The sequence below is a fragment of the Apodemus sylvaticus genome, chromosome 1 (assembly GCF_947179515.1).
Source record: "Apodemus sylvaticus chromosome 1, mApoSyl1.1, whole genome shotgun sequence".
NCBI classification, from domain to species: Eukaryota; Metazoa; Chordata; class Mammalia; order Rodentia; family Muridae; genus Apodemus; species Apodemus sylvaticus.
In genome coordinates, this window is record NC_067472.1 from 83,828,155 (window position 1) to 83,843,823 (window position 15,669).

At 46.9% G+C, this 15,669-nt stretch overlaps 1 protein-coding gene across 1 annotated transcript in view; it reads left to right on the top strand.

Moving 5' to 3' along the window:
* The window catches only part of Gga2 (golgi associated, gamma adaptin ear containing, ARF binding protein 2), a 31,737-nt gene that overhangs the window by 9,368 nt on the left and 6,700 nt on the right, over positions 1–15,669 (top strand). The window contains exons 3-13 of the mRNA XM_052199932.1: positions 884–959; positions 2,968–3,066; positions 4,040–4,163; positions 8,065–8,165; positions 9,382–9,462; positions 9,904–10,041; positions 12,712–12,793; positions 13,659–13,784; positions 14,512–14,601; positions 14,876–14,904; positions 15,222–15,355. Of these exons, the coding sequence (XP_052055892.1) occupies positions 884–959; positions 2,968–3,066; positions 4,040–4,163; positions 8,065–8,165; positions 9,382–9,462; positions 9,904–10,041; positions 12,712–12,793; positions 13,659–13,784; positions 14,512–14,601; positions 14,876–14,904; positions 15,222–15,355 (1,080 nt within the window). The remainder of the gene's footprint in view (positions 1–883; positions 960–2,967; positions 3,067–4,039; positions 4,164–8,064; positions 8,166–9,381; positions 9,463–9,903; positions 10,042–12,711; positions 12,794–13,658; positions 13,785–14,511; positions 14,602–14,875; positions 14,905–15,221; positions 15,356–15,669) is intronic.

Below are 15,669 nucleotides of genomic sequence, written 5' to 3' on the forward strand. Positions count from 1 at the left end.
TCACAGAGATTCTTCTGCCTCTGCCTCCAGAATGTTGGGATTAAAGGCATGTTATGTCATGACTGACTTTTTTTAACTTAATTGTGCTATGTTATAAAACACAAATGGAACTAGGTTTTCCAGTGATAAAAAGCACTGCTGTATTAGTTGTGGTTTAAAAAAAATAAAAAAAATATTTAAATGTATGTATATTTTATCTGCATGTATATAAATGCATACCTGATACTTACAAAGACTAAAAGAGGTCCGATTCCTGGACCTGAGTTCTGGGGATGGTTGTGAGCTGCCATATCGGTCCTGGGAACTGAACCAGGGTCCTCTGCATTCACACCAAGTGTTCAACTGCTGATCTGTCTCCTAGTCCCCTATTTGTTATGATTTAAATACACTATTTAATATAGAAGAAAGAAGGGAAAGGCTTTCATTTTATTGCGTTTCAGTTTTGCAGCGATGGGCATTGGACTCAGGGCCTTATGCGCTTACCCCTGAATCATGTCTCCACCCAGAGCGAGGCTTTGTTGGATGTAGCTCAATGAGAGCTAGTCATTCACCCGATGTTGACCTACACAGCGCCACACAGTCGCTGTTTGTCAAGCTTTCGCTCTTCTCACTCTAATGTTTACCTAGTGGCTGTCGTGGGATGGATGGGGTCTCTGCTGCTCTGAGCTGACTACCCTGGCTGGGGCAGAAGCTGGCTCCAAGTACCACAGACAGAGCTAGGGTGGGAGAGCCTCACTGTCTCTCGGGTTTGTGCCTGCACTCTGTCAGGCGTGCCCTCCTCTGCTCTGGGATGCCTTCCTGAGGGCAAGGGGGAAAGTATGGACTGAGCTGCTTAGCCTGTCCACCCCACCCAGAATCCTGCTCTGTTTTGGTTTTTTTTCAGCCCGACACATGCGCCTTGGCTACTGGCCCACAAGATCCAGTCTCCACAGGAGAAGGAAGCCCTTTATGCCCTGACGGTGAGTTTGGCTGGCCACTCAGCCCACATAGTTGACTCCAGAAAGAACACTGAGGTCACCAGACAGGTTCTCCTTTCAAGGCATTGACAGCAGGCTGGGGGAAATCCCAGAGAGTTACTGAGCCAGCACTGAGCTCGCTTTGGGGGAAGGAAAGGAGGAATCTACTCCCGTTTGCTTCCCCAACGAGGATCAGGGCTGACAAGCAGCAGAGAGAAGACAGGTGAGAGCTGGGGCTGGGGAGCAGTGGTGCCCGCGGGCACAGGGCAGCTGCTGGGCGGGCCTTGCTCATGGCTGCTCCTCATTCCCAAAGGAGCTCAGAAGTCTAGATTTTAGTATGAAGGCTTTGGATATGTATATATTGGTGGAAACACTTAAGAAAAAAGGTGTACTTTCATGTGTATGAGTGTTTTGTGTGTGTGTAAAAATGTGCACTGTGTGCATGCCTGGTGTCCATAGAGGCCCAAGAATATGCAGGTTCCCCTGGACCTGAGGTTGTAAACCACCATGTGGGTGCTGGGGATTGAACCTGGGCCCTCAGCGAGAAGAGCAGGTCTTCTTAACTACTAGGCCATCGCTCTAGCACCACCGCCTTTTTATAATGCAATATTTCCTATTTCTAGAATTGAAAATAAGGCCACTTGTTATCTTTAAAGGAAAGTTGGGGCTAGCTGTGTGACTTGGGAGGTTAAGGCAGGACGATCCTAGTTTGAGATCAGCCCTGGAAAAAATTGTGGTGGTAGAGGCCTGTGTAATTCCAGCCTTCTAGAGACAGAAGGCAAAGGGATAGCTCTATTTTTGAGACTAGACTGAGCTAGATAAAAAGTTCTAGGTCAGCCAGGGCTTTGAAATGAGGCTCTGTTTCAAAAACAGAGACTTATTTGATATGTTGAAAAACCACTGTGGGCTGGGCATGGTGGTTTATGCCTTAATCTCAACTTTTGGGAGGTAGGCTGATCTTTATGTTTGAGGTTAGCCTGGTCTACACATTGAGTTGAGGACAGTTAGGGTGACATAAGAGAGAGACCCTGTCTACAAAGAAGGGAAAGAAAGAAAAAGGAAAAGAGAAAACTAGTCTGGGCTCTGGAATGCAGTCTCAGTTTGCCTTTGGATGCCAGGCGTGGTTGAGCAAGCAGTTCTTAGGCACTGTGTACCAGGTTTCTACTTCTGGGGAGGAGAAGACACTTGGGCCAGTTTCACTTTTCCAGAGAGTCATCTAATTACCCCACAAGGCTTCTTCTGGACCCAGACATGGCACTTCTAAACATGGTACTGTTATTTTAAGATAGGATCTCACTGTGTAGCCCCTTCTGGTCTGGAACTCACTAGGTGGACCAGGCTGTCCGGGAACTTAGAGATCCACCGGGGTCTGCTGAGAATAAAGGTGTGCACTACCACATCTGGACACTGTTTTTGTTTTAATATTTATTTTATGCACATCATTGTTTTTTCTGCATGAATGTATGTGTGCCTGTCACATGTGTACGGTGCCTAGGGAGGCCGGAAGAGGGTGTCGGATCTAGATCTGGAGCTACAGATGGTTGTGTAGTACAATGTGGTTGCTGAGAATTGAACTCAGATCCTCTGGAAGGCAGCCAGTGTTAACTGCTCTGCTATCTCCAGCCCCAACATTGTTTGTTTTTTGATATAGGAGCTCATGTAGCTCAGGCTAGCTTTGAACTCAGTAAAGTATCTAAGGATAGATTCCAACAACTTATCCTGCTTCCTGCTTACCAGGTACTGGGATTTCTAGGTGTGTGCACACCCACTTAGTATGCTGCTGGAACTGAGGGCTTCTAGCATGCTAGCAAAGGCTACTGGCTGAGCCAGAGCCCAGCCTAGCAAGGTTTTCTTTCTCCTAAAGGTTAGGGAACTTGAGAAAGGACTTGAGGGAAAGTTAGCTATGATTCTGCACATCAGCAGCTGAGGCCTGTAAGCCTCCAGGCCAGCCTGTTGTGCTCAAAGGCAAGTCCGGGGTACTGGCTTCCGCTCACGGGGATCTTGTCTGCAGGTGCTGGAGATATGCATGAACCACTGTGGGGAGAAGTTCCACAACGAAGTGGCCAAGTTCCGATTCCTGAACGAGCTGATCAAAGTATTGTCCCCAAAGGTGAGTACCTGGACTCGGTCTGCCCACCATGTTGCACCTGTGCCCCACCTTCAACCTTTATCATCCTGCAGGTGACAGGCAGGTTGGCAGAATTTGCCTACCTGTCGGGAGCAGGGGCCCTTTGTCTCCTTGCCAGTGTCTGAAAGAGCAGCCAGGTTCATAGCTGACCCCCGTCCCTCCAGTGTTAGCTGGCTTGTTTTTCCTTGTAAGTGGCATCATGTGCTGGTAGGCCATGCAGCCTACAGGAGGTGAGCAACTGTAGCATGAGGTCTTGGTTTCCTAGTAGAGAAGCCGGGGTGATGGCCAGGTGTGACTGTTAAGCTTCAGGCTGCCTCTTGCCTTGTCTGCTGCACCTTTACTCCTGACATGTGGCTTTGTCACTCACATGGCACGGGCACCTAGTGTGCAACTCTGGAGTTGAGTTCTGACCCAGGCTGGCTTCAAACTTGGGGCAGTCCTCCAACCTTGGTTTCTTAGCTAGTGGGACTTCAGCAGTGGGTCTCTCAACTTGTGGGTTTTAACCCCTTTGTGGGTCAAACAACCCTTTCACAGGGGTCACCTAAGACTATCTGCATATCAGATATTTATATTTATAACAGTAGCAAAATTACAAGTATGAGATAGCAATGAAACAATGTCATAGTTGGGGATCACTGCAAGCTGAGGGACTGTATTAAAGGGTCACAGCATTAGGAAGGTTGAGAACCTCTGGGCTATAGGAATGAGCCCCTGTGCTCTGCTCTGCTCCCGGATGAGCTTTTGTGTTAGTGGTGCCAACTGGATCGCCTTGAATCCAGAGGAGGCTTTGAGATCTGTTGCCAGGGAACTTGCCCTCTGGACGTGTCTTATTCCCAGGCAACCTTGGGTAGCTTCACTCTGAACTTCAGTAGCATCTCTTGAGTGAGAGGTGGGGGTGGGGGTTGGCTAGCTAGCCCGAGTCCCTTCAGCTCTCTAATTCTTCTCTTTACTTTAGTACTTAGGGGCCTGGGCTACGGAGAAGGTTAAAGGAAGAGTTATTGAAATCCTCTTTAGCTGGACAGTCTGGTTTCCAGAAGACATCAAGATCCGAGATGCTTATCAGATGTTGAAGAAGCAAGGTTTGACCACAGTGTTCTTGTTGCCTGTCCTTATTGTGTTGTGTTGGTTCGGTCTCATGTGGCCTAGGCTGGTCTCAAGCTCACTGTGTAGCTGAGGGAGACTGGGCTTCCTGCATGGGAGCCAGCACTGTGTCACCTAAGATCCCCTTTAGCTCTCAGGCTGGAGCTGGCAACATGGCTCCGCAAGTAAAGGTGCTTGCCATCTCTGGAACACACATGGTTGGGGACAAGACCGAGTCTCCCCAGTTGTTATCTCGTCTCCACTTGTGTGCCCTCACCCAGCTGGCCTTCATTCATCATCTCCTGTCTCAGCTTCCCAGGACTGGCATGATGCCCGGTAGCTGAGGGACGTTTACTGGTTTGCTTCCCGTTGCTCCTTATAATCACCAATCTTCCCTTAGTGTTTAGCTTAAGTGGTCGTTGGCTTGTGTTCTCCACATGTGTCTTCAAGAAGAGTTGTTAAATTGCAAGTTACCCAGTGTCCTAAGATTATTGACAGGACAGGAGTTATAGCCATCTATTTTTTTTGTGATCTGCCTAGTTCTTGGATTTGTGTCATGTGTCAGGCTCTTTGCACGAAGGAACTGGGTTCAGCATTCGATGTTTTCCCTGCTGCATGCACTCAGCCTTTGGGGAGCTGTCTCCGAGGTCTTGCAGTCATCTCTGGGCCCTGGGGAGTCACGGAGCGCCATTACACCATAGTGGACAGGATTTAGGACAGTTAAATCTGGCCTCATTTTTGTGGCAGTTCTTGACTTCCTGAGGTGATATAAAGCCTGTATATGTTGTTTTGTGGGGTTTGTTTGTTTTTCTATCTGCAGAAGTATTTATTTTAGGTGGTACTTGAATAAGCTAAGTAAGCTATCAGTAAGCAATGTCTCAGGTGTATTTCTTGAAGGTTGTTGATGTTTAGTGAAATCATTACTGGGGAATCAGGGTCTCTTTTGCAAGTTCTTTCTCTTGTAGATAAAATAGACTCAGAAGGAAACATGAAGACAGTTGTTTTTTTTTTAAAGATTTATTTATTTTATGTATGTATGAGTACACTGTTGCTGTCTTCAAACACACCAGTAGAGGGCATCAGATCACATTACAGATGGTTGTGAGGTTGCTGGGAATTGAACTCAGGACCCCTGGAAGAGCAGTCAGTGCTCTTAATTGATGAGCTGGTTTTTTTTTTTTTTTTTTTTTTTTTTTTTTTTTTTTTGAGACAGTGTTTCTCTGAATAGCTGTGGCCGTCCTGGAACTCACTCTGTAGACCAGGCTGGCCTCGAACTCAGAAATCCGCCTGCCTCTGCCTCCCAGAGTGCTGGGATTACAGGTGTGAGCCACCACGGCCCGGGTGTTTTTGTTTTTTTGTTTTTTTTTTTTTTTGTTTTTTTTAGCTCCATGAAGACAGTTTTATTGGAGTTTGAGAGGAAAAAAAAAAACCCAACAGAGCTGTGGGCAAGCTGTGAATCCCAGCAGCTGTAGGGAAGGAGGAACTATGGAAAGAAGGAAGACAGAAAGTCATGCATTCCGAGTCTAAGTCAGGGAAGCAGCAGGCATGCCCCCCACACAGCAGTGCAGATGGGGGCAGGTCTTACAGTGATGTCTGAAGTGGCTCAGTGAGTAACAAACTGTGCTTGTGTACAAGAATGAAGATGTGACTTTGAATCCCCAGGGCCCAAATAAAATGCTGGTTTTGTGAAGGAGAGAGATGAGGAGAATTGCTAGGGCTTGCTGGCTGTCAGCATAACTCAAGTTCTATAAAAGAATAAGGACCAGTTGTGGTGGTGCACACCAAAGGATTTGCTGAAGTAGGTAGAGGCAGGAAGATCAAAAGTTCAAGGCCAGCCTTTGCTATATATTTTCAAAAGGGCTAGAGAGATAGCTCAGTCGTAAGAGCACAGGTTGCTCTTCCAGAGGACCCTGGCTCGATTCCCAGTACTCAGCTGACTCACAACTGCTTATAACTCCAGTTCTAGGCGATCCAACATCCCCACACAGACATACATGCAGCCAGATTCACAATGCACATAAAAATAAGTAAATCATTAAAAAAACAAACCAAAAACCAAAGAATAAGGTGGGAAACAGTTGACCACAATTCCTAAAGTCTCCTTTGCTTCCTGAGAGGGCACACAAAAGCCTTTAAGATTAGAACTCAAGGCCATGGAGATAGCTCAGTGGATAAAACACCTGCTGTGCAAGACGGAGGACCAGAGTTCAAATCCTCAGAGCTCACATAGAAGTCACACAGGCATGGTGGCCGCCTGTAAACCCAGCACTCAGGAGAGAGTAACATGATTTCCTGGGCAAGCCCACCAGCTAGGCTCCATATAATGGGTGAACTGAGATCAGTTTTAGGCTTCCACCCACATGCATGCAAACATGCCTGTATACATGTGAGCATGTACAAACATTACACATGCAAAAGATAAAACCAAAAAATAAAGTTAGAGCTCAGAAAAGTAGGCAAGCTTAGCAGTGGGGATCTGCATGGAAGGGTTCATCTGGGGTAGAGAGCTCATTAAAAGAACTGTATTCTTCCATTGTTTCAACATGCCTTCACATGTATCATGTTCCTTGAAGTTACACCTTTTTGGAGAGGTAGTTTCCTACCCCAGTGATTGACAGTTATCCATTTGGATTTGCTTTTTATTTTTTTTATAGAAGGTTTATTTATTATATGTGTGTAGGTATTTTGCTTATATGTACATACATATACACCACATGCATGCCTGGTTGATGGATCCCCTGGAACTGGAGTTACAGACAGTTGTGAGCTGTTGTGTTGGTGCTGAGAATTGAACCCCAGTCCTCTAGGGGAGCAGCCAGTGCTCCTAACCACTGAGCCATTTCTCTAGCTCCCCACCTCCAATTTGGATTAATTTTTAAAAAATAATTTATTTTTATTTTATGTGTATTGTTTTGCCTTTATATATGTCTCTGCGAGGGTTTTAGATCTCTTAGATCTGCAGTTACAGACAGGTGTGGGCAATTATGGGGGTGCTAGGAATTAAGTCCAGGTCCTTCAGAAGAGCAATAAGGGCTCTTAACCAATGAGCCATCTCTCCTGTCCCTGGATTAACTTTTTTTTTTAAAAGATTTATTTATTATTATATGTAAGTACACTGTAGCCGTCTTTAGACACACCAGAAGAGGGTGTCAGATCTTATTACAGATGGTTGTGAGTCACTATGTGGTTGCTGGGATTTGAACTAAGGACTTTTGGAAGAGCAGTCAGTGCTCTTTTTCGCTGAGCCATCTCACCAGCCCCCTGGATTAACTTTTCAAATGTCGGATCTCCACCAGAGCTATAAGTATGACTCAGATCCTATTCTTTTGACTAAAATTAATGTGACGGATTAAAAGAATTAAAGGAAAGCAGGTGTATAAAATAGCTTTGTTTACCCAGAGATGATAATCTCCCTGGAGTAGACATCAGCAAAGCCCGGCTGCCTCCAGCCCCCACTCACAGCTTTTCACATTCTAAGGAGGACAAAGTGGCAGTTGGGTTTGGTTGTTTTTCCTCAAAATTAGTGTTGGACTAGTGAGATAGGTCAGTGGGAAGGCCATTTGTCACCAAGACTGATGACCTGAGTTCATTTCCTGGAACCCATGTGGTAGAAAGAGAACTGACTCCCACAAACTGTCCTCTGATCTCCACGTGTGCTGCTGAGTGCATATGCCTCTCCCATAAATGTTAAATGACAAATGTTTAAAAAAAAAAAAGTGTCCCCGGAGAAATGGGAGGTGGAGCCGGAGCTAAGGATGGGCAGGGTTCATCCCCGGGAACCTCAGTTCTGATAATGCCTGACTTGCTGCTTAATAGAGTTGTTAGGAATCAGAGATTTGTGGATTTTATCCTGGATTTTTTCGATAACAACATCTTAACTCATGAATCGACGTATTTTAGGAATCATAAAGCAAGATCCTAAACTACCAATGGATAAAATCTTGCCCCCTCCGTCTCCCTGGCCAAAGAGCATCTTTGATGCTGATGAGGAAAAGTCAAAGGTAAGGATCTCCTTCTGGCGTGGTGGCTTATGTGCCTCTGGCTTGGGAATCAGGATTGGGAACAGCTTGCAGGCTTTTAGACATGAAGTCTGATATTCCTGTGGGTGGGCCACATAGTAAACGCCATGCTGTGTGCCATCCTTTATTCCTGTTGGGGTGGGGGAGTCTGTATACAGGTGGAATTGGGAAGGGAATAGCGTATGCTGGCATGGAGCCTTTTTAGTTACTATAAGCCCGACCCAGCCCATTGTCCTTTCCCTGGAAACTTCCAGGAATGGTAGGCTTCCCACATCTGGGGAGGGACTCCGAGTGCCAGGCATATTGCTCAGTATGGAACTAAACGGGAAATAAGACTTTGGTGAAAGTGTATCCCATCTTCGAGCATGTGGCCAGGTCTACTTCAATATTCCTAATATTTATTTATATAATTTTTTACATTACTGGGCATGGAACCTAGGACTGTGTGCTAGTCAAGTGCTCTATAACTAAGTACACTACTAGCCCCACTCTTGGTCTTTTAAGTTAGAAAATTCTCTGCTGTGTAGCCACTTTGTACTCCAAAGGATCTCTCAACACCCCTGGCTTCTGCTCACTATGTGCAAGTAGTACTCTCTTCAATTGAAAATGTCTCCTGGGCTAGAGAGATGGTTCAGAAGGGCTCAGAAGTTAAGAGCACTGACTGCTCTTCCAGAGGTCCTGAGTTCAATTCTCAGCAACCGGATAGTGGCTCATAACCATCTGTACAATGTACTTATAAAAATAAAATAAATTAATATTAAAAAAAAAAGAAAATGTCTCCCTTCTCTTTCCCACCAGTCAGCTCATTACTATTTGCCTTCTATTCTATAAGTAGAATGACAGTCTAATCTCTTAGCTTTTTTTTTTTTTTTTTGAGACAGGGTTTCTCTGTGTAGCCCTGGCTATCCTGGAACTCATTCTGTAGATCAGGCTGGCCTTGAACTCAGAAATCCACCAGCCTCTGCCTCCCAGTTACTGCGATTAAAGGCATGTACCACCACTGCCCGGCTCCAAGCCATGTTTCTTGATAGTCCCAGCGCCCATATTCCAGTATCACTGTCTGGCTTGGTAGGATAATGCACAATAGCCCCAGTGTAGGGCTATCGGTCCTGCTAATTCCTCATTGGTCATGCTAATTGCTGTGCTTCCACACAGCTGGGGGGAATTACAGCTTTACCCACTCTTGTTCACTCCTCAGCTCCTGACAAGACTTCTCAAGAGCAACCACCCTGAGGATCTTCAAGCCGCAAACCGGCTGATCAAGAATTTGGTCAAGGAGGTAGGTGTTTCTGCAGTTGGCGCTATAGACCCGGCATTTGACAGGGCTGCTGATAGTGTATGGGTGTGTGTGAGGTGTGAAGAACAGCTACCTTGGAGGAGAGATGTTCTCATCTTGAATGGCACCAGCAGGAGGGTGAGTAGATTAGAGACTTCTCGCAGAGCTTCCCAGCTTCTTTTCTCCGTGGGACGAAGCTCTTGATGCTAACACAGTTAGGTTTGGGAATATGTTCCAGAAGGATTGAGACTCAATGTACAGTTGAGGAGTCCGTCCCCAGGTCCCCAGATGGTATTGTTATCTGCAGGAATTCTGGGCGAGCCCCCCTACTCAAGTGTTCAAGACTTCCTGAACTCCCAGCATGCACTCTTTCCCTCTCTGGTGTTTAGTTAAGAGTTACCCAGGTGACTCCTCTTACTTCTGTCTATTTGGTTTCCTTCAAAGGAACAAGAAAAGTCGGAAAAGGTGTCCAGGCGAGTCAGTGCAGTCGAGGAGGTCCGCAGCCATGTGAGGGTGCTGCGGGAGATGTTGAGCATGTACCGAGGGCCAGGCCAGGCCCTGCCCGACCAGCAAGCCCTGCAGGTAATCTCCAGTGACCTGAGACTGCACCTGTCGTCTTCCTGTGGCTGCCATCGTGGTCTGGAGAGTCAAGGTTCCTCTGTTCCTTTGTCCTCCCTTCCGCCTTCCCATGCCCACCAGCCACTGATACATTACTTTTATTCTGTAAATAGAATGCCACTCTCTACCCTCTTAGTTTTGTTTGAATTAATTTTTACTTTAGCATACAAAGTGATGGGTAGTCTTTTGAATGGATGCACCACAATATGTATGCATGTCATTGCTGAATATTTGGGTGGTTTCAGACCATGATGATTATGAATTAATCTGCTATGTAAATAGTGTTCAGAATTTTGAATGACCATACATTTACATTTTTCTAGATGTCTAGGTATGGGATTGCAAAGTAAATGAACAATTAGCTTGTTATGAAGTTGCTAGAGGGTTTCCTAAGCGTTTGCACCATGTCACAACCCTTCTGGCAGGAGGTAATTCCACTTCCTATGATTCTTATTCCCGCTCAGATCAGTGTTTCTTTTTGACAACACCCTTTAGATGATTAACAGTGTAATGGTAATTCTTACCACTATCTAATGTTTAGAGCACTTCCATCTCCACTACACAAAATATGTGTGCTTCTCTTCACGTTGTGGTGACTCCCAGCCATCAATGTGTTTGCATTGAGCAAGGTTTATTTATTACTTTTTAAAGATGTATTGTGGGTGTCCACAGAGGCCAGGAGAGGGCGTCGGATCCCCTGGCACTTCAGTTGCTAATAGGTTGTGAGCTGCCTGACATGGACTTTAAAGTAGCTGCACCATTTTACAGCCTTACTACTACTACTATTATTATTATTATTATTTATTATTATTATTATTATGTTTTTTTCAAGTCAGGGTTTCTCTGTGTAGCCCTAGCTGTCCTAGAATTATGTAGACCAGGCTGGCCTCAGACTCAGAAATCCACCTGCCTCTGCCGATTAAAGGTGTGCACCACCACCGCCCGGCTCATTTTACAGCCTTATGAGCAACATGCAAGGACTCTCTATCTATCCCTGCTGCCGTCATTTACTGTCACCTGTGACTGTTTCTTTGGTGGCACATTCTTTCATGTGCTTATTGACCACTTCTGTTGCTTCTGTAGAGGAGGTTTGGCCAAACGGTTTGCCCATTCCCGAGGGCTGGGATTAAAGGTGTGAGCCACTACACCTGGCTTTAGGGTACTGGTTCTCAACCTTCCTACGCTGGGACCCTTTAGTACAGTTCTTCACGTTGTGGTGACTCCCAGCCATCAAGTTATTTTTGTTGCTTCTTCATAGCTGTATTTTTGCTGTTGTCATGAATCATATATAAATATATTTATATAAATAAACATACATATAAATGACTGATATGCAGAACAGTCTTAGGTGACCACTGTGGAAGGGCTGCTTGACCCCCAAAGGGTCACAACCCCAGGTTGAGAACCTGCCTAGAGAGCTTTCTATGTATTTCACACCGAAATCCTTCTCAGACTTACGCTTCAGTCCTAGGCTATCTTTCTCGTAGCTTGGTCACTTCTTTTGGGGCACAAAATATGTGTGCTTATCTGTGTGTTCTTGTGTGTGCAGGTACACATGTGTGCATGTTTGTGGGGGGGTCAGGAGTCAACCTTAGGAATCATTCCTCAGTTACCATCTACCTTGATTTTTTGAGACAGGTTCTCCTATTGGCCTAGAGCTTAGCAAGCACTCCAGGTTGGCTGGCCGGTGTGCTCTGGGGCCTCCTGCCTGTCTGCACCTCCTGAAACAGAGAGTATAGACAAAGTGGCTTTCCTACATGCTTTTTGTTTTTGTTTCGAATGTTTGCTTGTTTCTTTTTTTATTAGACACATGGCTTTTTTGCATGGGTTTTGGGAACCAAACTCAGGTCTTGCAAGACTATATTGCCTGGACTATCTTCCCAGTTCTAAGTGGGTTTTTGTTGTTGTTGTTTGTTGTTTTGAGATGGATCTTCTAATTTCATTGAAATCCAGGGTGTGGCTTGTCCTGTAGAGGACAGCACCAGGTGTCAGCTGAGCCCAGGAGAGGGCCGCCACAGTGAAGCAGGGAGCCTGCAGAGAGGTGGCTGGAGGGAGGAAGTTGGCTGAGGGAGGGGATGTGAAGCCCCAGAGCTGCTCAGAGCCTCTCTCTCCTCTTCCCAGTGTGAAGAAAAATGACTTTGGGTGCAGGGGGCGGTGAGGGTGAGCAGGATCCTGTGGAGAATATCAGGCAAGTGTTGTAAGGGGATTGAGCCATTAGCACAGTTGGGACAGGAAATTCTTTGCAGGGTGTTGGTGACAAAACAGGGAAGTTCTTCCATGGTTATAGGTGTTACAGCTGAACCAGGAAGGGCCACATGCTGAGATACAGGCCTGCACCAGCACTCCTGACTAACCCAAATGTGTGTCCTCCCTCTCCTCCTTTTCCCTCTCTTCCTTTTCCCTCTCCTCCCTCTCCCTCTCCCTCTCCTCCCTCCCTCCCTCCTCCCCTCCCCTCACCCCCACCACAGCCCTCTAATGTTTTCTGATTCTGTCATGCATGTTACCTCAGAACTGTAGTCATGGATCTGACATAGCCTAAGGAAGACACCTATACTCTGAGGTGGCTGAGGGAGACGTGTGAGGACTTGGGTAGGGCCTGGGTGTGAGGATGTGAACCAGGCTCTGTTTCCCCAGGTTGTGTATGAAAGATGTGAGAAGCTGCGGCCCACCCTGTTCCGGCTTGCCAGTGACACCACTGATGATGATGACGCACTGGGTAACTAACAGCTGTGTTTCTCTGGGTATAGTTACACCCTAAGTGTACAACAGATGTGGGTATGCTGCTGGGGGGCCATAGACAAGGCAGGTAGATTTGAGTTTGGTATGGGCTGATGGCTTACATCTTCTGAAGACTCTGGGTTTGAGTAAGAATGTAAAGGTCAGAAGTCTGTAGACATCTACAAGAGACATTGCGTGACCATCCCATGGAAGGCCAAGAAACAGTGTCCTGCCTTCTTTTTTCTTACTCTTTTCCTCCCCCCCTTTTTTCATGAAAAACGGGTCCCTGACTTGTAAGGGTCTCTGAATATGTTTTGCTGATTGTGGTCTCCTGTGGTGATGCTTTTCTGTTACTGAGATTGCAATTGATAGATAACTCAGGTATAATTGAAAGCCTAAGACTACATTACAGCCAGATGTGGTTATTATTAAATATGCTTCAGTTAGGATGCCAAACTTTCATTAGAAATACCAGCTCTATATTTGTAGACTGGTAAAGTATACAGGCTACAAAGCTGATTCATGTACCCATTCTCCAGTTATGGGAAGCTTTCAATAACTCAATCTGGTAGCAAGGAAGTTTTGTAATAGTGACATCCACATCAACCTGTCTCAAGACATCTCCCAGAATTCCTCACTGAAAGAACAGTGTTGGAGTGTTAACCACTGCCAGTTAGCTGTGTGGACAGTGGACACAGGGCTAAAGCTAAGTGAGGGAGTCTGGCAGGAAGCTGGGCACATGACCAGGGCCTGGGCCAGGGAGTGTGCCAACCCTGGGAGAGCCACGTGCAGTCACTAAGAAAAGACAAAGGTGGATGCTGACTGCTACACTGACGAGTTCTGAATCTGCTTGTTTTCCTCAGCGGAGATTCTCCAAGCAAATGACCTTCTCACGCAGGGGGTTCGGCTGTACAAGCAGGTGGTGGAGGGCCGAGTCACGGCTGGGAATGCAGTGCCCGCCGCGGTGGGAGCCGTTCCTGCCCCGAGAGGTGTGTGTGCGCCAAAAGCAGGCTGCAAGTCACTAGAATGCGAGCTTGCCTCTGCCCCCTTTCTGTAAAAATAGGTTGCAGGTAAGAGGCCCCTGGCTCGGGAGCCACCACACACCCCATGGCGGGTTAGCGCCCCTCTGCGGCTGCACATGCAAGCAGAAGGCTGCTTGTGCCAGGCTTCAATCCTTGGATTAAGCTCCTGGGAGCCTGAGACCAAGGACGTGCTCAGTGGTTCAGAAGTAGATGTTTGTCCAGCATTCACAAGGCCCCAGATTACATCTCAATACTGCCCCCTCAAAGCGTTTTCTTTTCTTTTTTTCTTTTTATTTTAATTGCATGCTCTTGGACTTCTCAGTCAGGATTGCTTGGAACTCGGCCTGAGAATCTCTGAGTACTGTAGATGAATTTGATCAGACACCACGAAGGTGTCTTAGGCTGAAGAAGCAGCCTAAGTTTGCTACTGCCCTGGGTGCTGAGAGGGGTGGGGCAAGAGGAAGACCTCAGTGACTAGGTGGAGGCTGTGAGTCCTTTGGCCACGTAACTGGGGCTATGGTGACTGTTTCCCAGTACCCAGTCAGGCAGAAGGTTGTTGGTGAGGGGCATGGTGACTTCTGGGAGGAGGATACCAGTAGGGATTACATGGGGACATTGTATTTATCTATCTATCTATCTATCTATCTATCTATCTATCTATCTATCTATCTATCTATCCCCATCTGTTTAATAGTATTCCCGAATCCAGAACCCTGTGGGAAGAACTGCCCCCTCATTGATCTGGAGGCGCCATCTTTGCTTCAACAGGACCTGGCAGCCTTAGGTAAGAGAAGATGTTATTTAAGCACAGAGTGGCACCCACCAAGTAGCGGGGTGAGCGGGTTTGTCTCCCTCAGGCAGCACAGGCCTGCTCTTGGTGGGGATACTCTGGCATATCAGGCAGTGTGGATAAGTTTCTTTGCGTGCATGGATTGGCTTTGGGCAGGTCCGTAGTGTAGGCTTTGTAGATACCCCAGAATGGGTGGACATGGCGTCCTGTCCCATCGACTGCCTGGCGCTGTAATGATGGTGTTTCTCACTCTGCTTCTTTCCCATAGGGATCAACGATGTTCCCACTAGGAACCAGGTAGGAGAGCTCTTCCTGGAGTGGGGAGTGATGGGAAGGGTCACTCAGTCCTACCCTGGTGACAGTGCTGCTTGCCTGGAGAGTGATCACTACTACACCATTCTTTGGGATTCTCAGCTCATTTTGTGGGGGTGGCTCCACCCAGAGCCCTTCATCTGTACTACTTGGGTTTAGTCCCCACCTTCTAGAAGGGCATCTTTCTCCTCCACCCTAACTCTTTCACTCTCCTGGTTTCTGCTTCCTGAAGATCTGTGCAGGGAATCTTCTGTTCTGCCCCTTCCACTCCTGTCACAAAAGGCATGACTTTGGTTTGACAGGTTGTTATTCCGAGTTGCTGTAAGGACAAGAAGCAGCCGGGTGCCATCACACTCCTGGGGGGTGGAATCCAGAGTCTTTCCTCAGACCGCAACTTACTGGATCTCTTCTCGCCACAGCCGTCTCCAGGACCACTGTGAGTGCTCTGGGCCAGTGGCTTCCGCCTGCAGCTTTCCCGCCCCCTCCCGCTGAAGAGCATGCTCTTTGTATTACAAGAGCGTGGTGTGCTTCCCCTTGGCTGTCTTATCTTACCCTATCCTAACTCGGATAGATCCAGAAAGAAGTTTAACTAAAGTCAGTGACAGATGATTTGCGTGTGTGTGCGTGCGTGAGTGCGTGTGCGCGCGTGTGTGTGTGTGTGTGTGTGTGTGTGTGTGTGTGTGTATGTTTGTGTGTGCACATGCCATGGTAAACATGCAGAGGTCAGAGGATAATTTTTTGAGGTACGTG